The sequence below is a fragment of the Scyliorhinus canicula genome, chromosome 18 (assembly GCF_902713615.1).
Source record: "Scyliorhinus canicula chromosome 18, sScyCan1.1, whole genome shotgun sequence".
Taxonomy (NCBI): domain Eukaryota; kingdom Metazoa; phylum Chordata; class Chondrichthyes; order Carcharhiniformes; family Scyliorhinidae; genus Scyliorhinus; species Scyliorhinus canicula.
In genome coordinates this window covers 6,506,389-6,527,732 of record NC_052163.1, presented here as the reverse complement: position 1 = coordinate 6,527,732, position 21,344 = coordinate 6,506,389, and the positions used below count along the sequence as shown (strand labels likewise).

Here is a 21,344-nt window from a genome sequence, read left to right as displayed (position 1 = left end):
GCGACCATCAATTCACACAAAACAAGGAGTAGAAGTAAACTGTGGCTTTAAGCGACAAGAACAGTACCTGCCTGCGACTGCTCTGCTACTGAGAGCCGCCTACAGGGCTACTGCTCTTTATACCTCCCCTCAAGGGGAGGAGCCAGGGGCAGAGCCCACAAAGGCACCAACATGATACATCACAGGTAATACCTTACAATGGTCCGTAGGTGGAGCCCTCATGGGCAACAGCATGATACAGTTACATGCATGGTAAATGGTTAATGCAATACATTCACCACAGCCCTCCAGCCTCAACGGCTGGCACCTGCCCCTCTGCAGCCCGCTGCTCAGCTGCAGACTCTGCCTCCTCTCTGAGCCGCCTGCGCTGACACTGCCAAAGGGCTGCAAGCAGGGCAGCGGGAAATCCGGGCCACAGGATCGCTGAGGCCCCGGAGAATCGGTCATTGGGGCACTTGAAGCGATTCTCCGGGCCGCGCGGTGGGCGCCGCAATTTTGTTGTGTTGGGAGGTGAAACCGGTGTCAAACCCGATTTCGGCATCGGAGCCGATTCTCCGGCCGATCGCGTTTCGCAATTTCGGCACAATTTCTCGGAGAATCCAGCCCCTGATGTTCTATCTCCTTTTATTGAAAACCGCGTTTTAAGTTATTCTGTCACAAGCACGAATAAATGAAATATATTCTTAAATCTTTCTTTGAACTTACCATGTATGCCATGAAGGAACAAACGATTTGATATCTCACCACCCGTCCAAATCTCCGATTAATATACTGTGTGGGGGAAGGAAAAACAGAAACATGTCAGAATTTGAACCTTCTTAAGAGTTTCTAACTGAACTTTTAAACGACTATAAAATAGTTCTACCTCTGAACGAGCCTGTCTGTTAAGGCCCTATTGAGCTGATTGTTAACAATTCAATAGTCCGAGCACAGCATGAACCTTGAATCTGATGGTGATATTTTTTGAGTTCTAATTGGCCTTAGTTATGCTCCCCTGCCAGTGCCAATCTTTTGGAACAGGAGTAAGATTCATTTTGTGCAATGAATGAATGGGTCATTTTTAAGTAAACTGCTTTTTGATGGGTTAAAACCTGTTGAAACGTCAATTGCCTTCTGTGGAATGTCTCTCTGCCCGTCTTCACCTTTGGTTTCCTCCCTTCTTTCTTCACTTGACTTTCCCATTTCTCCATCACTCAGCTTCTCTTTCTGTCCCTCTTCCTCTCTGCGCATTTATTTTTCTTCCAAATGCTTTTTAAAAGGACTCTTTCGGGTTGCTTCAAGATATGCTTCTTATGTGAAATGGAGCAGGGACCAATACAACCTTTCCCCACCCAGATATGACCCGATAATTTTAAAATCACAGGTGACAAGGATATCGGTCCCAAGCCAGCATGGTCCACTTTAAATATGCAAATGATGTCACAGAGCCTGATCTGCTATTTTAACCTGGGGCCTGAGCAGGGGAACAGAAATGGCTTTCCTGTCATACAGATCTGTAAGAAACAGCAGCCGGGGCCATTAAGGACCGAGTCAGGTAGGTTTAGAAGGTTTATTATGGTCCAGGAGCAGTTTTAACACTTCTCTGACCTTCATGTAGAAACTTTAAATCACCCTTTAAATCCGAAATTGTTAAATTAGCTTGAATTTGTTGTTTGAATCTTGTTGTTTCAACCTTCCATTGTAAGTATTCAGTCTTGGTCATGTGTGTGCATGCGTGTTGTGTGTGTCAAAAGGCCACCCTACACCATAAGAAATGGGATGTGCAAGTCAATTAGACACCTCTCTTCCTTCTTAACTCCAGGCAATATGGGTTTAATTAACCCTCAATCTCTCCTTATTGGGTAATCCCCTGAAGCATAACAAAGATTGGTTGCTTAAGCCTTGACTAATAATAATCGCTTATTGTCACAAGTAGGCTTCAATGAAGTTACTGTGAAAAGCCCCTAGTCACCACATTCCAGCACCTGTTTGGGGAGGTCAATACGAGAATTGAACCCACGCTGCTGCCTTGTTTTGAATTTCAAGCCAGCTGGTTATCCCACTGTGCTAAACCAGCCCTACAACACTACCACTTCTAGTCTGTTTTAGTGAGGCAAATGTTTCTGAGAAAAGCATCCACCACCAGCAAAACAGTAAAGTGATGAAACAAAGGAGAGATTCTCTGACCCCTCTCGCAGCATGGTTCTTGGTGGCAGGAGACAGCCCGCCGGTGGCAGAATCTTCTGCTCCTACAGCTGTCAACGGGATTTTCCCGACGGCAGAGCTGCGCTATTGGCAGGACCAGAAGATTCCACCAGCATGAACAGCCGGAAGATTTCACCCACAGTGTTTGAAATATATCCACCCTGTTCTGCAGCAGCTCTTCAGCAAATCCATTCCGTTTCCCCTTTTTGTGAGGGCCACAAAGAATCCAGCACAAGTTGAAGGATAGAAAGAAATAACATTTATTGACAATACCATATATACGCCACACCAGCAACTCCTTTGCTGCTCACTCTCCTCCAACCAGTTCCAAACTGGCCAGCTTCATTTATGCAGGGAATCTGCTAATGGTTTCTCCGCCCCCCTCATTGGGGAAGCTCATACTCCCAAAGGATTGTGGGATTTCCATTAGTCCCCAGCCAATGGTAAGCAGGCAGGTTATAACACCCCTCTTTACCCCCTTTAAAAATTACCCCTTAAAGAATCTTATGGGTGGGATTCTCCGCGTGCTGACGGCAAAATCGCGAAACGAGATTGGGCGGAGAATAGCTTCCAACAACAAAATAAAGTAGGCGCAGGATTGACGCCAAATCGTGATGCTCTAGCACCCCACAAATGGCGTAAATTAGTGGGCCTGACACCCCATTCTCCAGGGCCTCTGAGATTCACCGCCTCCAATGGGCTGAGTTCCCGACGGCGTGATTCACTTGCGGTTTCAACAATCGTGAAGGTAGGTTCTGGCTGCTGAGCGAGAGTGAGAGAGGAGACAGGAAATGGAGTGGAGTGACGGCGGGCAGCCGGCCCGGACACCGGCCATGCTGGCTGCGCGGGGGGGGGGGGGGGGGAACAGGTCGAGTTCCCCTACCACCCCCACCACCACCTCAGGATTGGGGTGGTGCTCAGGCAACAACCGCCATTACGGCAGCCACCTTGCTGTGCACCCACTGACCACCCACCTCGGCCCCTGGTTCTACACCGTCCGTATGGGTGTGCCCACCCCCGCACTTACCATCCGCACCACAGCGCGCACCCCCCGGCCCCAAACACCCCGCTCAGCCGGCCACCACCCACCAGCGGACCATCCAGGGCCACACCCACGGCATCCCCCAATGAGGGCAGTGCCAGCCAATGGTACCACTGGCAGTAGGGATGGGCGCCAGGACCAGAGGCACCGATGGTGCCGGACACCGATGGGGCAGGGTGTGTGGCTGGGGGAGGGACATGCATGGGTGGAGCCGGTACTGCCCACCGTGTAGACCATCGAACGCAGTTGGGAATATGCGCCTTGCTAACATGTTGGCATTTCACACCCTGCAGAGAAGGGCGTTTGGTGTTCAGCCAGCAATGGTGGCCACCATGAGCAGATGCCGCTCGGAGAGGAGCGGAATGCTGCAGCAGCGGAGTGGGCAGCAGCAGAGAGGCCAGCAGAGGACCGGGCTGCAGAGGACCGGGCTGCAGAGGACCGGGCTGCAGAGGACCGGGCTGCAGAGGACCGGGCTGCAGAGGACCGGGCTGCAGAGGACCGGGTTGCAGAGGGGCAGTTGGCGGCCGCACAGGCTGGTGGGCCGCTGCCCAACAGGCCGAGGAGGAGGGGGTGCCAAGGAAGCGCCGCGTGAGGCCTCGTGTACCGGCCCCGCCTGTCATTCGAGGACCTGCCGGACCGGGCATGCCGTCGGAGACTCAGGATGAGCAGAGGCCGTGTGACATATCTGCCAGATGATAGCCCACCTAGCACCCTGGGGGAATGGGGGGAGGACACCCGCTCCCGGAGACCGTCAGGTGACCACCCTGAATGTCTACACGACGGGGTCCTTCCATTCGCCGAGTGGGAACCAGTGCGGGATCTCACAGACCTTGCACACAGGTGCATCCAAGCCATCACGCAGGTTCTATATGCCCAGGCGGAGCAGTGTATCTATGTCCATGGGGACCGAGCCTACCAGGATGCCGGGCAGCGGGGTTCGCCACCATCACCAGGATGCCCTGCATCCAGGGGATGATATACAGGATGCATGTCGCCCTATGGGCACCGGCGGATAACAGGCCGCTGTACACGAACTGAAAGGGGTACCACTCAATGAACATCCAGCTGGTCTGTGACCATCAGCTGCACAGTGTACACCTCTGTGCCCGATACCCGGACAATGTGTCATCCTGGCAAACTCGGCAGTCCTTGACATGTTCAATGGACACCCCGCCCCCCTACCGTCGGCTGAGGGGTTGGCTCCTGGGCGGCAGGGGTTATCCGCTGCGCCCGTGACATCAATCCATAGGCGACAGACTGACGTGGAGACCCGCTACAACGACGCCCATACAGCGACCAGGAGTGTAATTGAGCAGTGCTTCGGCATCCTGAAAATGCTCTTCAGGTGCCTGTACTGCTCTGGGTGGGCCCTCCAGTACGAGGCTAGGAGGGTCGCCCACATCGTGCTGGCCTGCTGCATCCTCCACAGCATCACGCAGCAGAGGGGCGATGTGCTGGAGGAGGAGAATGAGGAGGAAGGGCAGGCCTCGTCCGATGAGAACGATGTGGGAGAGGGGGGTTAGCAGAACATGAGGCCCGGGCAGTCAGGGGAGTCCGCACTACGTGTGCGCCAGAGCCAGCGCACACGGGACGCTCTGATTGACTCCAGGTTCAACAGCTAGGAGGGAGTAAGGTAGGGGAGGTTGCTGGCCAGGGGCACGGACACCACATCCCGGACCCACATCCCCCTCACTTCCCACACCGCCAGACCACCCATTTGCACACCCCTCCGTTGTAGATACCTGCAGAGCTATGGGCTGGGGGTCCTGGGTTGGTAGTAACAGCAGGTCTGGTCCATGAGATGGAGAATGATGACAACCCGCTTTGCAATGAGCTCTGGTGCTCCGCAAGTTGGGGGTGCACAGTCCTCCCACAGTGCATGCACTGGTCCCCCCCCCCCCCCCCCCACCCACTCCCCCTGGCCAGCCCGGAGTAGCCCACCCCACACCCATCAATCAGAGCACCGAGGCAGGATTTAACAGTGTTCACAGACAGAGCACAGAGGCGGCTTTCAAAGATGTTAACAGGTGTTTAATGTGAAGAAATATATACAGTCTGTGCCCTAACCGCTATAACTGAACTGTGCCTTGTACCCGTGCCAACCTAACTTTCTGGCCTTACGGGCCCTAACACTATGCCAAGGTGGTTCCCCAGACGGTACAGCAGGAGTGGAGGCAGGCTGTTGCGACTACTGCCCTGCGTCAACGGTCCCCACTGGCGCGCGTATCCTGGGGCGACCCGGCCTGGATGGGCCCGGCCGCTGCTCGGGTGTTCCAGATGGCATGGTGCCGCCCTGTCCTGCTCGCTGCCCACCAGATGCCCCAGGGACAGGAGGAGGCCGGAGGAGGGGGGGGGCGGGGGGTCCGACCCCATCATCTCCTCCTTGGGTTGCCCGATGGCCCCCGGGCTACTCCATTGGACGAGGTTACAAGCGGAGCCATCCCCTGAGGCCCCGCCGTTACCTGGTACTGCCAGTCCTGGAGGCCCACTCTGGTTTCGACAAGGGTCTGCACGCTCGCAGCCATGGAGCACAGGGAGTGAACCATCTCTGTCTGGGACAGCACCACATCACGGTGCGCGTGCCGCAGCAGCCAGGGACTGGGCCACCTCCCCCTGGGTCTGGGCCACCACTCTCTGTGTCTGCTCGACACTGGCCAGCGCCTGGGCAATTCCACCGATGTTCTCAGCCATGGCCTGCTGTGACTGGGCCATGCTGAGGAGCGCCGCTGCAAGTCCAGGTGGCTCTGGCACATGACTGCTTGTGAGAGGGTAGCTCTGTCCTGGGCTGCGGCCCTGCCTGCATACAGTGCCCCAGGCTTTGGACACACTGATCCATAGCCAAAACCGACGTCACCAATGCCTCCACCACAGACGCCACCATAACTGGTGGCACACATGGCCGGCGCCACACCCTGCTCCTGCACGCGGATCGACTCCTCCACCTGCGCCTGCAGGTGCTGGAGACTCGCCGACATCCTCTCTTGTGGTCCCTGGCTCTCTGACTACATCAGCACTGTGGCTGGGACTGGATGTTCCAGAAGCCCGGGACCTACCTTTTTTTTAAAAATAATTTTTATTGGAATTTTTTACAGAAAATATAACAAGTATAGCCAAAAGCAGTAATATGCAACTAACAGCTCCATAACACCCACAATTCCCCCCATACCGTAACCTCACATGTATCACATTCCCCCACCCCCCCCCCAAACAAGAAAACTTAACCATAAATTAAAATTAGATAAATCAAATTTAAATAAAATAAGCCAACATAATCAACGTCCCCCCCCCCCCCCCCCCACCGGGTTGCTGCTGCTACTGTCCCAGTACCCTATCGTTGAGCCAGAAAGTCGAGGAAAGGTTGCCACCGTTTAAAGAACCCTTGCACCGATCCTCTCAGGGCGAATTTAACCTTCTCAAGCTTAATGAAGCCCGCCATGTCATTGATCCAGGTCTCCACGCTTGGGGGCCTCGCGTCCTTCCACTGTAGCAAAATCCTTCGCCGGGCTACTAGGGACGCAAAGGCCAGCACACCGGCCTCTTTCGCCTCCTGCACTCCCGGCTCTACCCCAACCCCAAAGATCGCAATTCCCCATCCTGGCTTGACCCTGGATCCCACCACCCTTGACACCGTCCTCGCCACCCCCTTCCAGAACTCCTCCAATGCCGGGCATGCCCAGAACATATGGGCATGGTTCGCTGGACTCCCCGAGCACCTGGCACACCTATCTTCACCCCCAAAGAACCTACTCATCCTCGTCCCAGTCATGTGGGCCCTATGCAGCACCTTGAATTGGATGAGGCTAAGCCGCGCACACGAGGAGGAAGAATTTACCCTCTCCAGGGCATCAGCCCATGTCCCGTCTTCGATCTGTTCCCCCAGTTCCCCCTCCCACTTCGTTTTCAGCTCCTCTACTGACGCCTCTTCCACCTCCTGCATAAGCTTGTAGATATCGGATATCTTCCTCTCCCCGACCCCCGAGAGCACCCTGTCACTCACCCCCTTCGCGGGGAGCGCAGGGAATCCCTCCCCCTGCCGTCTAGCAAATGCCTTTACCTGCAGATATCTAAACATGTTTCCCGGCGGGAGCCCAAATTTCTCCTCCAACTCCCCCAGGCTCGCAAACCTTCCGTCGATAAACAGGTCCTTCAGCCCGGGACCTACCTGAATGACAGCTGGTTCCTGGGGCCGACCTGCCTTCCGACAGTTCGCCCTCAGCTGCTCCGACCTCCACCTGCTGTGCCAGATGTGAATGTGTGGTGCGCATCAGATAGTGCCCCAGGAGCCTCCTCACTAATGTGCCCAACCGAGGTGATGTGTAGGAGACAGCTGTGATGGAATGTCAGTTCCATCCTCCAATCTGAGCTCTGAAAAGGTTGTGCAGTTTCTTCTGACACTGCATGTCAGTCCAGACGACGTTCCCACGGCGCTGACCACCTCTCCCACCTGTGCCCAGGCACAGCGAACAGCGGTGCCTGCCGGCCTTCCTCTCGGGCCGGGGTATTGGGTCATCCTTCTCTCCTCCACGCATCCAGGAAGGTGTCCAGCTCAGCGACCCTGAACCGTGGTGATGAGATTTACCTTGCGGAATTAGTGAGGTCTTGCAACACTAAAACTCAGTTGAAATTTGAGTTAAACTTCTCGGATGCAAACAAGAATCTTTATTGTCTCTATTTGATTACAATTAGGAGAAACTTAAATCTATTCTCAATAAAGTCCGGCTAGCAAAAGGACTTAAAGAGAAGTAACTTGTACACAATTTAACTTTCAAAATGATACAGAAATGGTTTCTTGCTTACGGCAAAACAGCTTGGGCGCGATTCTCCACTGCCCACGACGGGTCGGAGAATAGCGGGAGGGCCTTCCCGACATTTTTCCCGACCTCCCGCTATTCTTCCCCCCCCCCCCCCCCCCACCCCCACGGCCGCCCCACGACACGAATCGCTCCTCCCCGTTTTTTACGGCGAACAGCGATTCTCCCCTGGCCGATGGGCTGAGTTCCCAGGCCTTTACGGCCGTTTTCACGAACGCAAACACACCTGCTCTAACCGTTCGTGAAAACGGCCGCAAAGTGCCGTTCCGGACAACCATGGCACCGATTGGGCCCACCGATCGCGGGCAGCGGGTCCGATACCCGGGCACTCTTTGTTCCTCCGCCGCCCCGCAGGATCAGTCCGCGGGGCGGCTGAGGGGCATGACGGCCCGCGCATATGCGTGATGACGTCATCCGCGCATGCGCGGGTTGGAGCCGTCCAATCCGTGCATGCGCGGCTGACGTCATCGTGCGCGTCAGCCGCCGTGACGCTTGGCGCGCGAGCTTAGCGACGGCCGCTAAGCCCGCGATGCCGTGCTTCGCGTGTCCGCGCTGCTAGCCCCGCCTGGGGGGGCAGAATCGGGTACCAGGAGGGGGCGCGGAGGCTGCCGTGAAACACGGCCAGTTTCACGGCAGCCTTTACAACTCTCCGCATTTGCGGAGAATCGCGCCCCTTGCATTTACTTCAAGCGTGGAAAAGTGAAAGTATGAAAAATAGAGATAGCGAACAGTTTAGATCAAAGTATAGGATGATCCCGGATAAAGATGACCTTACGGACCATCACGTCTATAGGAAATCTTATCTGTCTTGAGCCATGTATCTACACAGTGGCTGGTTTAGCACAGTGGGCTAAACAGCTGGTTTGTAATGCCAAACAAGGCCAGCAGCACGGGTTCAATTCCCGTACCAGCCTCCCCGAACAGGCGCCGGAATGTGGCGACTAGGGACTTTTCACAGTAACTTCATTTGAAGCCTACTTGTGACAATAAATGATTTTCATTTCATTTCATTTCACCTCTATGTCGTCCTAATTGGTTTGGGTTAGAATCAAATGGATTTGATTCGATGGTTAGCTGTCAATCTTTAATGTACAACATAAGTTCTGAATGTTTCATGTTTGAATATTTGTGTATGTTATGGAATGCGATTCTGTGCTATTATCAAGACTAGTTTCTACTGGTTTTCTGTTGACTTCGCTTTATCCACATTATGAACAATAGTGTCTTCATGTTGCTATGGTGCCTGCTTCATTCTTGATCTGATTACATGTACAGCTCATGTTTTAATGTCAAACTGTCTTTGAAAATATGTTTGTTAGAACAATAGCTTTTTCATCTTTTCTAAGTAAAAGTGTTGTTTTTATCTCCAATTAGTGTATGCATATGTCAGGTTTTTTGTGTCTCTGTTGAAGCTATGTTTTATCATGACCTGAGGTTATGTGTGATGAAATCCTCATTTTAAAATGGGTATTAAAACTGGGGCTTAATATTTACACTAAATAGCCTTCTTTTACCTATCAGAAAATAGTCGATTCCTATCACGGGGCACTGCTCTTCGTCCAGCCATCTTGTTGGCTAGGACGATGTGTGTGGGGAGAAGGACCGTTTCAGTGCGGCTGCGGCGTGTGAACCTCGTGAGTGCCAATCGCGGACCCGGCGAATCCAGCACCGTTTTCCATGGAATTGATTGCGTTCCACGTGGCGACGGTGCTAGCCCATTTAAAGTAGCTGATTTGATGCAGCTGTTATGCCATTTTTTCTGTCGTAAAATGCCACACCTCTTCCGCTGGTGTCAACACACAGAAACGGAGAATCCAGCCCTTTAGGTTTTGCAGCCAGAGGTGCAATTAAAGCATTGCAAAAATCTTGAGCTAATGGAATGTTGTTTGGATTAAGGAGATTCCCTGTGGAGTTAATTAGCTTGTATAATTACTGGGAGGATTATCAGGCATTTTTGAGAAATGCAGCATTAGTTGTGTGTTATTGTGAGCAGAAGTCAAGCATCTCAGTTCACGTAAAATATATATCTTGTAGTTAGATAGCAGTGTCTTACCAAACAGTTCAGAGAGTATAATCAGAAGGTGAACTGAAACAAGGGGCGTGATTTAACTAAAAGGGAACAAAGTCCCATAGCGAGCACATTTAGCCGCGAACTGCGCTCACAGCGGCGAGTATCACATGGCAATAAAATACCGCTTGCTTTAGATAAGGAGCCTCAGTGGGGAATGTACATAACCCCATTTTGTGTACTGGGAACTCCGCTCACCGAAACTGCTCCGCGTAGTGAGAGATTGTGGTGTTTCAGAGCCCCCCTTTTTTTTTCAATGTATTTTATTATAAACATGTATCAAAACAGGATCCAGCAAATAAACACCCCGTAAAACATATTTCCCAGCAATCAACTGTACAGTCTGTACAGTTTTTTTCCCTTTTTCACCCACCCCTCCCAATAACAAACAGCTCCACAAATACGGTCACAAAAAGACGTTTTCAGATCTGCTGGGCCCGCTGCTTCTAAGGACCCTGAACGAGGCGAGGGAGGGGGGGGCTCTGCCCCCGACGATGTCTAGGGCAATCATCTCTTTGATCCTGAAGCAGGACAAGGACCCCCTCCAGTGTGGGTCCTATAGGCCGATCTCTCTCCTTAACGTGGACGCAAAGTTGTTGGCAAAGGTACTGTCCAGAAGGGTGGAAAATGTGGTCCCGATGGTCATCCATGAGGACCAAACGGGGTTTGTGAAGGGGAGGCAGCTGAATGTCAACGTACGGCGGCTTCTTAATGTTCTGATGATGGCGCCGGTGGCTGGGGAGGCGCAAATAGTAGCATCGATGGATGTGTAGAAAGCTTTTGACAGGGTGGAGTGGAGTTACCTGTCGGAAGTGCTGAGGAGGTTTGGGTTTGGTGAGGGATTCACCAGCTGGGTGAGGTTGCTGTATTGCTCCCTGGTGGTGACTGTGGTGACGAACGGGAGGAGGTCGGAGGACTTCCGGCTTTCCCGGGGGACGAGGCAGGGGTGCCCCTTGTCTCCCCTGCTCTTCGCGTTGGCGATTGAGCCCTTGGCCATGGCGCTGAGGGATTTGAAGAACTGGAGGGGGATTGTGCAGGGGGGGAGAGGAGCGCCGGTTGTCGCTGTACGCAGACGATTTACTGTTGTACGTCGCGGATCCGGTTGGGGGATGCCAGAGGTGTTGAAGATACTTGGGGAGTTTGGGGACTTTTCGGGCTACAAGCTCAATGTGGGGAAAAGCGAGCTGTTTGTGTTGCACCTGGGGGACCAGGAGAGGGAGATAGGGGAGCTCCCATTGAAGAGGGCGGAGAAGAGCTTTAGATACCTTGGGGTACAGATAGCTAGGAACTGGCGAGCCCTGCACAGGCTTAACTTTTCGAGGCTGGTGGAACATATGGAGGAAGAGTTCAGAAGGTGGGACACGTTGCCGCTTTCGTTGGCGGGCAGGGTCCAGTCGGTTAAAATGACGGTGCTCCCGAGGTTTTTGTTTCTTTTCCAGTGCCTCCCCATATTGATTCCGAAAAGGGTGAATAAGAGTATTCTGGGGTTTGTGTGGGCGCGGAAGGCCCCGAGAGTAAGGAGGGTATTCCTGGAGCGAAGAAGGGAGGCAGGCAGTTTAGCGCTGCCCAATCTGTGTGGGTATTACTGGGCTGCGAATGTGGCAATGATCCGCAGGTGGGTGATGGAGGGGGAGGGTGCTGCATGGAAGAGGCTGGAGGTGGCGTCCTGTGTGGGTACGAGTTTGGGGGCATTGGTGACGGCCCCGCTTCCGCTCCCCCCGGCAAGATATTCCACGAGTCCGGTGGTGGTGGCGTCCCTCAAAATTTGGGGGCAGTGGAGGTGGCACAGGGGGGAAGTGAAGGGCTCAGTGTGGGCCCCGATACAGGGCAATCACTGGTTTGCACCAGGGAGAATGGATGGTGGGTTTATGAGTTGGCATAGGGCAGGGATCAGGCAGATGGGGGACCTTTTCCTCGACGGGAAGTTTGCGACTTTAGAGGAGTTGGAGGGGAAGTGGGGCCTCCCCCCTGGGAATGCTTTCAGGTATATGCAGATTAGACCGTTTGTTAAGCGGCAGGTGGCGGAGTTCCCGCTGCTGCCGCCTAGGGGGGTGCAGGATAGGGTGCTCTCGGGGACGTGGGTCGGTGAGGAGAGGATCTCAGCGATTTATCAGATGATGCAGGAAGAGGAGGAGGCCTCGGTGGAGGAGCTGAAAGCAAAGTGGGAGGAGGAACTAGGGGAAGAGATTGACGACAGGACGTGGGCGGATGCCCCGGGGAGGGTGAACTCGTCCTCTTCTTGCGCACGGCTCAGCTTAATTCAGCTGAAGGTGCTGCATGGGGCGCACATGACTGGGGCCAGGATGAGCCGGTTCTTTGGGGGGAAAGACAGGTGCGGGAGGTGTTCGGGAGGCCCGGCGAACCACACCCATATGTTTTGGGCATGTCCGGCGTTGGACGGGTTTTGGGAGGGGGTGGCGGGGACTTTGTCCAAGGTGGTCGGTTCCAGGGTGGAGCCGGGCTGGGGGCTCCCGATCTTTGGGGTAGCATCGGAGCCCGGTGTGCAGGAGGCGAGACAGGCCGGTACACTGGCCTTTGCGTCTCTAGTAGTCCGGCGTAGGATTCTCTTACAGTGGAGGGACGCGAAGCCCCCGAGCCCGGAGGCCTGGATCAATGACATGGCCGGATTCATCAGGCTGGAAAAGATTAAGTTTGCCCTGAGGGGGTCGGTACAAGGATTCTTCAGGCGGTGGCAGCCTTTTCTCGATTTCCTGGCGGAGAGGTAGAGGGTGGTCAGTCTCAGCAGCAACCCGGGGGGGGGGGGGGGGGGGGGAGGAAGGGCGAGGGGGGGGGGAGGAAGGGCGAGGGGGGGGGGGGAGGAAGGGCGAGGGGGGGGGGAGGAAGGGCGAGGGGGGGGGAAGGAAGGGCGAGGGGGGGGGAAGGAAGGGCGAGGGGGGGGGGGTTCGATTCCCAACTAGGGTCACTGTCTGTGCGGAGCCTGCACGTTCTCCCCATATCTGCGTGGGTTTCCTCCGGGTGCTCTGGTTTCTTCCCACAAGTCCCGAAAGACGTGCTGTTAGGTAATTTGGATATTCTGAATTCTCCCTCTGTGTACCTGAACAGGCGTTGGAATGTGGCGACAAGCGGCTTTTCACAGTAACTTCATTACAGTGTTAATGTAAGCCTACTTGTGACACTTTATGAAGATTACTTTTTTTTAAAAAATAGGTGTTAATTGCAGGTATAAGATGCTGAGATGGAGTCATAATTCGGGATTGCTAAACCAATGGGAGACAAAGGGGTGGTACCAAAACATGAATGTACAATGAAAGCTTGACCCTTTATGCGCGTGGTTCTCTCTTCTTTGTTCTCTTTCTTTTGCCCCTCTGGGCCTTTTGTTTCACTTGTTTATATTTGAAATTGTGCTAACCAAGTTTTGCAATAAATTTCAATCTCAACCTACAACTGAACCCTGACTCTTTTGAGATCCCATATGAGCTAAAGAAAGAGAAAGCACAATGGTGAAAAATTGGTAACCGAAAAAGTAACTAAAAGTAGTTTTACCTCGTAAGTACTAATAATGTTTAGTCTGTAAAAGAGTGGAATATAAATCAGGCAAGTGATTATCGATGTTAATAAAAAAGTAAAGTTGAGCAACAGAACATTCAATCCGGTGTTGTACACTTCAGCTGGATAGCCAATCACTGAAACCATAAGCAGAAATTGAAAGATTAGTCTAAATTGAAGCATCAAAAACATGGGATTTTTAAAAAACATGTCAGAATTCTTGGGTGCAATGTTTTTTAGCGCTGTACATGTGTCCCCAACTGCCCCTAGTCCCCAATGATGCAGTCCCCGCCACCCCCCACCCCCATGTCCTCTTAGTGATCCTCGAACTGCTCAGCTTTCTGTGCTCTACTGCTGCGTCGAGGTGTTTCCCAGGATGCACATCAGGGGTGAAGGCAACCTGCTGCTTAGAGCATCCCTTGGGCTTCGATGTCACTGGCAGGCATCCTCTGAGGCTAGAGCACCTGGCCCACTTGCAGCCAGCACATGCCCCACCTTGCCACCATTGTCTAGGGTCTGATTTCAAGGTGCGGCGGTTGTTGGGGAGTGGGGGGGGGGACCTCTGAAAGTTGATGGCCACAGCCACTTCATAGGGTGGCTCCAGGAGCCCGTTGGGCCCAGGGTGTCATATCGGGACGGAGAGGAAGCTGGATTGAGCTCCGGCTGCCCCCCAATTCATCTGGCAGTGCCAGCCCTGGCAGCTCCCCAATGTCTGCACCATGGTCATCCTCAGCGATGCTCGTCAGTGACTGGTACATGCACGTGGAGTATCCCACCAAAGTCAATCTGTGTCCGGGACATGCACTGGAGTGCCTTGGCAATGCTCACCTGACAGTGTTACATGCTCCGCAGCGCCTCAGAAAGGTCCACCTGGAACTGGGACAAGTCCCCCAGCGAGTCGGACATGCTTACAAGGCCCTCAGCCATGGCCATCACGGACTGAGCCACATTGAACAGCAGGCTCTCCACTGCATCGCCAGCCCAGCAGTGTTCATCTGGGTGCCACGCATTGCTGGCGCCATCTTCAGCGCCCATAGCCTCTGGGACTCCTCCAATTGGCTATGGGCCTGCTGGAATGTGGCTGACATCCCCCTCTGAATATCACAACCACACCCTGTCGACTGCATAGGTTCTGGGTAAACCTGGTGCAGAGGTTCAGCATCTTACTGGAATCCAGCTGGATCCTGAGATACTGCTGACCTCCGACTGCTGATCTCCGACTGATGTACCTGCGCTGCTGGGAGAAACATCTAGTCCAATAAAGCCTTCAATTGTCATCCAATCTCGCTTCTGGAGTTATTGATCGAGCATCAATTTATTGGACTAGATTTTAAAGAATGGAGCTCCGAATCAAGCCGGAGTGTCTGCAACTCAGCCCCCACGTGCGAAACTCAGCGGCAACCTTCAAACACTGGCTGGCATGCTTCAACGGGTACCGCAGGACGGCCACTAGAGAACCAGAAGATGCAAGTTCTTCACTCGAGGGTGAGCCCAGAGATCTACGCCCTCATCGAGGATGCGGATGATTTCGAGGCCGCAATGACACTGCTGAAAGGACACTGTGTTCGGCCAGTAAACCAGTTCTACGCCCAACATCTGCTAGCGACAAGGCGACAGATCCCGGGGGAATCGCTGGAGGAATTCTACCGTGCGCTCCTGGTGTTAGGTAGGAACTGTGACTGCCCACAGGTTTCAGCCAGCGACCACACAGAACCTTTGATCCGAGACGCATTCGTTGCAGGTATGCTGTCCTCCCAAATCCGCCAGCGGCTGCAAGACAGAGAGACACTAGGCCTCAAGGAGGCACATGGCCTTGCTAGCTCCCTGGATGTGGCCTCCTGAAACGTCCGCGCGTACGTCCCCGAACGCGCGGCAGCCCCTTGGGCAGCGTGGAACCCCCCCCCCCGCGGCCGACTCCGATGCATCGCCCATCCCCCCACAAGCCCATGCTGCGCGACCACCAGGCAACACTGGGGGGGGCCCCGCTGCTATTTTTGCGGCCAAGCCAAGCACCCCCGGCATTGCTGCCCGGCCCGCTCCTCCACCTGCAAAGGGTGCGGAGTCTCGGTCTTCCAATGGGAGATGGACCGAATGGTTGACCGGTACGGTTTGCGGGCCATGTTTCCGTACCTCGATAACGTCACCATCTGCGGCCACGACCAGCAGGACCACGACACCAACCTCCGAAATTTCCTCCATATGGCAAAAATCCTTAATCTAACCTACAACAAGGACGTGTTCAGCACTGACCGTCTAGCCATCCTCGGCTACATAGTGCATGATGGAGTTATAGGCCCAGATCCCGAAAGCATGCGCCCTCTCATGGAGTTTCCCCTCCCCCACTGCTCCAAGGCCCTGAAACGCTGCCTGGGATTTTTTTTCATATTATGCCCAGTGGGTCCCCAACTATGCGGACAAGGCCCACCCATTAATTCAATCCACGGTTTTTCCCGTCGGCAAAGGCCCGCCAGGCCTTCAGCCGCATCAAAGCGGACATTGCAAAGGCCACGATGCACGCAATCGATGAATCCCTACCCTTCCAAGTCGAGAGCGATGCGTCCGACGTAGCTCTGGCAGCCACCCTCAACCAAGCGGGCAGACCCGTGGCCTTCTCCATGCTTCAGAAATCCGCCATTCCTCCGTTGAAAAGGAGGCCCAGTCCATAGTAGAAGCTGTGCGGCTCTGGAGGCATTACCTGGCCGGCAGGAGATTCACGCTCCTCACTAACCAACGGTCAGTTGCTTTCATATTCAATAATTCACAGCAGGGCAAGATAAAGAACGATAAGATCTTACGGTGGAGGATCGAGCTCTCCACCTACAACTATGAGATCTTGTATCGTCCCGGGAAGCTAAACGAGCCTCCTGATGCCCTATCCCTCGGCACATGTGCCAACGCACAAGTGGACCGAATCCGGGAGCTCCACGAGGACCTCTGCCACCCGGGGGTCACTCGATTCGTCCATTTCATCAAGACCCGCAACCTGCCCTACTCCATCGAGGAGGTCAGGACCGCCACCAGGAACTGCCAAATCTGCGCGGAGTGCAAGCCGCACTTCTACAGGCCAGAGTAAGCGCACCTGATAAAGGCTTCCCGTCCCTTTGAATGCCTCAGTATGGACTTCAAAGGGTCCTTCCCCTCCACCGACCGCAACACATACTTCCTGAGCATGATTGACGAGTACTCCCGCTTCCCATTCGCCATCCCCTGCCCCGACATGACCGCAGCCATCATCATAAAAGCCCTCCACATTATCTTTACACTGTTCAGTTTCTCCGCCTACATACACAGCGATAGGGGGTCCTCCTTTATGAGCGACGAACTGCGTCAATTCCTGCTCAGCAAGGGCATTGCCTCGAGCAGGACGACCAGTTACAACCCCCGGGGAAACGGGCAGGTAGAGAGGGTGAACGGAACGGTCTGGAAGAACGCCCTACGGTCCAGGAATCTCCCAGTCTCCCGCTGGCAGGAGGTCCTTCCGGATGCTCTCCACTCCATCTGATCACTGCTGTGTACCATGACCAACCAAACACCTCACGACGTCTCCTTGTCTTCCCTAGGAAGTCCTCCTCCGGGACCTCGCTCCCAACCTGGCTGACAGCTCCTGGACCCATCCTGCTCTGCAAACACGTGCGGGCGCACAAATCGGACCCATTGGTCGAGGGGGTCCACCTCCTTCACACTAACCCTCAATATGCCTACGTGGCATACCCCGGCGGCCGACAGGATACGGTCTCCCTATGGGACCTGGCGCCCGCTGGAACCCCGCCCACACCCCCAACCACACCCTCCCTCCCGCACCCCACACTGCCCCCTTCCCAGGTGGATCGGCCCTCCCACCGGTCCCATCTAGAGGTGATGAAGCTGCCGAAGAAGCCGAAGCCAGGGATGCCCAAGCTAGCGCCTGCATCACCGCCGAAACTGCGACACTCGCAGAGGACGACCAGGTCCCCCGATCGACTAATTGCTTAGTTTTGAATGTAAATAAATACTGTAAATAGTTGCGACATGTAACGAGGCAAAACACTGTACTAATGTATACCGGGTACCACCATAACCTCAACCCAGGTTGATGCTGTAAGACCATTGGTGTGGGATGTACCTGAGACAGCAATATCATTGGTGAAGCCTGCCTGCTGGTTCCGCCCAGTAAGGCGGAGTATAAGAGCCTGTGTCTCCCCAGCAGCTACATTCTGTACCTTAGTTGCTGGGGGAAAACATCTAGTCCAATAAAGCCTTCAATTGTCATCCAGTCTCGCTTCTGGAGTTATTGATCAAGCATCAGCCAGCATTTATTGCCTATCTCTAGTTGCCCTCCAGGAGGTGGTAGTGAGTTGGAGTTGCCTTCCTGAAGCACTGCAGTCCTTGAGGTATATGTAGGTACACCCATCGTGCTGTTAGGGAGGGAGTTCCAAGATTTGCACCCATCAATAATGAAGGAGCGGCAATATATTTCCAAGTCAGGGTGGTGAGTGACTTGGGAGGGAAACCTCCAGGCGGTCAGGTTCCCAGATATCTGTTGCTCTTGTCCTTCTAGATGGTAGTGGATTTGGATCCTTCTAGATGGTAGTGGATTTGGAAGAAAGGAGCTGTCGAATGAGCCTTGGTGATCTGCTGCAGTGTATCTTGTAGATGGTACACACGGCTGCCACTGTTTGTCGGCGGTGGAGGGTTTGAATGTTTGTGGAACGAGGAACAATCAAGCGGGTTGCTTTGTCCTGGATGGTGTTGAGCTTCTTGAGTGTTGCTGAAGCTGCACTCATCCAGGCACGTCGATTGTATTCCATTACACTCCTAACTTGTGCCTCGTACATGTTGGACAGGGTTTGGGGGGTCAGGAGGGGAGATACTCGGCATAGGATTCCTAGCCTTTGGCCTGCCCTGTATTAATATGGCTAGTTCAGTTTCTGATCAATGATAACTCCCAGGATCCCAGGATATTGATTGTCGGAGATTCAGAGATGGTAATGCCATTAAACGTCATAGGGCAATGGTTAGATCCTCTCTTGGAAGAGATAGTCATTGCCTGGCACATGTGTGGCACAAATGTAACTTGCCACTTGTCAGCCCAAGCCTGGATATTGCCCAGGTCTTGCGACATTTGGACATGGACTGTTTCATTACCTGAGGAATCACAAATGGTGCTGAACATTGCAGTCATCCGCAAACATCCCCAGAGGACGGTTGGACCTCGGACACTACCCTGAGGAACTCCTGCAGTGATGTCCTGGAGCTGAGATGATTGACTTCCAACCACCACAACCATCTTCCTTTGTGCAGGGTATGACTCCAAACAGAGGAGAGTTTCCCCTCTCATTCCCATTGACTCCAGTTTATCTCGGGCTCCTTGATGCCATCCTCAGTCAAATGCTGCCTTGATGTCAAGGGCAGTCACTCTCACCTCACCTCTGGCATTCAGCTCCTTTATCCATGTTTGAACCAAAGCTGTAATGAGGTTAGGAGCTGATGTCCCTAGTGGAACCCAAACTGAGCGTCCGTGAGCAGGTTCTTGCTGAGCAATTTTCCACATTGCCTGTCCTGCCTGTCCTTGGCCACCCCCACGACCTCAAGGCCCCGTTCCTTGTAGGGGGGGATTATTCTGATATTTGGATCCCCGCCGCCTGTCTGGGCCCTCTCCCATCTACTGTGGACACAGAGGGCATCTTGAGCCACACGCATCATTCGTCGTGCAGGGTGAGGAGGGGGTGTCAGGCATGGGCAACACAGCTGGACATAGGTGGGCCAGGACACGGTGTGGTGCTGGGCCGGGGCAGTGCCAGGTAGCTGGTGCCAACCCACCCGTGTGGCCCGGTGGAGGTCATTGATCATCTTGCATCACTGGTCCTCCCGATGACACTCCCCGAGCTGACGGCCACTGCCACTTTTTCCCAGGCGATAATGGCTGCCCTGTGGCTGACCGTCCAAGCCCATTGGGCGAACACACCATTCCGTCTGGACTCGACCCCGTCCAACAATCTGGCCAGGTCAGCATCCCTAAATTCTAGAGCTGATCTCCTCGGGGGTATGGCTGCGAGCTGTATGTTCTTTCTCTGTTGGATTGGTTTAAGGGCAGCACGGTAACAAAATGGTTAGCACTGGTGCATCACAGCCCCAGGGTCGCAGGTTCGATTCCCGGCTTGGGTGACTGTGTGGAGTCTGCACGTTCTCCCCATGTCTGCGTGGGTTTCCTCCGGGTGCTCTGGTTTCCTCCCACAGTCCAAAGACATGCAGGTTAGCTGGATTGGTCATGCTAAATTGTCCTTAATGTCCAAAAAGGGTAGGTGGGGTTACTGGGATAGGGTGGAGGTGTGGACTTGACAGGCCGAATGGCCTCCTTCTGTAAGTCTATGTAAATCTATGCAAGTACTGCTCCCCCTTGTTGGGTGGGAGCTGGGGCGTGCGGTCCCAGCAAATCAGCCGGCGGGATCATCATTTGCGGAGTGAAGCCCATGGGGCTTCGTTAGCTTCTTTTTCCCACCTCTTAAACCCCTTTTTCAAAAATGTTTTAAAAATATATATTTTTTTTCTTGTTAAAACAAAAAAATTCTCTTTTTTTCTCTTTACAAGTTTCCTCTTCAAAAAAGTTTTTGGGGAAGTTTTTTTCCCCTCTCACTCACCCACACGCCAGGTCAGGAGGGTCGAGAGAGAGAGACAGAGAGAGAGAGGCTTCTGGCTGGGCCAGGTGTCCCCCTTTGTTCCGCTGCCTGCCTCGTGGTCGCCGCCGGGGGCGAGATCGGTCCCCGCAGCTGGCTCGGGGGGGGGGGGGGGGGTCAATCCCTGCCGCTGGCTCGGTCCTCGCTCGGTCTCGTGTTTTTTCTCCTGCCGTGCGCGGGGGGAGGGTGGGGGGCAGTCCAGGTTTGCGCGTTTTGGTTTTTTTTCTCTCCCCCGGGAACGGGATGTGACTGTCGTAGCTCCATTGCCCGCGACCACTCTCCTACCCCCCTTTAAGTTGACCAATTAACATTTGATACCGATAAAGGGTTCACAGGGTGGAGCATTGGGAAGCTCACGGCAGTTCCCATTCGCTACCATACTTGAAGTATCAGTTGAGTGGATCTTGTCAGAACTGCTTCAAACGCATCCTGCCTTAAATAAGGAGACCAATACACTCGTTGAAGTTGGGAACCGTTGGAAATCATGGGGGATCGGTGACCAGCATTTGGTGCAAGTCGGAGTTTTGGAGAGTGGGAGATATTAAGCTGATTGGAGAACATTGAAAAAGTTGTGTGGAAATACCAAAAACTCTGGGTGCAATTCTCTGTCCTCACGCCGGTTCAGAGAATAGCGGGCCGCGCCGATTTGCCGGTCCGACGCCCTCCCGCTATTCTCCGAACCCCGCACAAACTTCACGTCGGCATTCCTGACAAAGGCCTCGACAGACCCCCGACACGACCAGAAGCCCGACTTTTTGGCCCCCCGCTATTCTTCGGCCCGGACGGCCCGAAGTCCCGGCGTCATCACGCAATGTTTTCACGCCGGCCAACACACCTGCTTTTCAAGTTCGTCAACCAGTCGTGCTGACTGACGAGAGCATCGAGGAGGTGAGCGCACCGCTCAGTGCACAGCTCAGCGCACTGCTGGAGTCTGGCCGCAACGGGGAAGGTATCCCCGAGAACGGGAGGGGGGTCCAGAGCGGGGGAGTGGGGGAGACTGAGGGGGGGAGTGGGGGAGACTGAGGGAGACTGAGGGGGGAGTGGGAGACTGAGGGGGGAGTGTGGGAGACGGGGAGTGT

At 54.1% G+C, this 21,344-nt stretch overlaps 1 protein-coding gene across 2 annotated transcripts in view; it reads right to left on the bottom strand.

Moving 5' to 3' along the window:
* Window positions 1–453: 453 nt before the first annotated feature.
* Window positions 454–21,344, bottom strand: part of LOC119953306 (sodium-coupled monocarboxylate transporter 1-like) — a 55,323-nt gene continuing 34,432 nt past the window's right edge. For both annotated transcript variants that reach the window (XM_038777440.1, XM_038777438.1), the window contains exons 4-5: window positions 13,610–13,749; window positions 454–771 (exon numbers count right to left, since the gene is read on the bottom strand). In XM_038777440.1, the coding sequence (XP_038633368.1) occupies window positions 655–771; window positions 13,610–13,749 (257 nt within the window). In that variant the 3' untranslated portion in view covers window positions 454–654. The remainder of the gene's footprint in view (window positions 772–13,609; window positions 13,750–21,344) is intronic.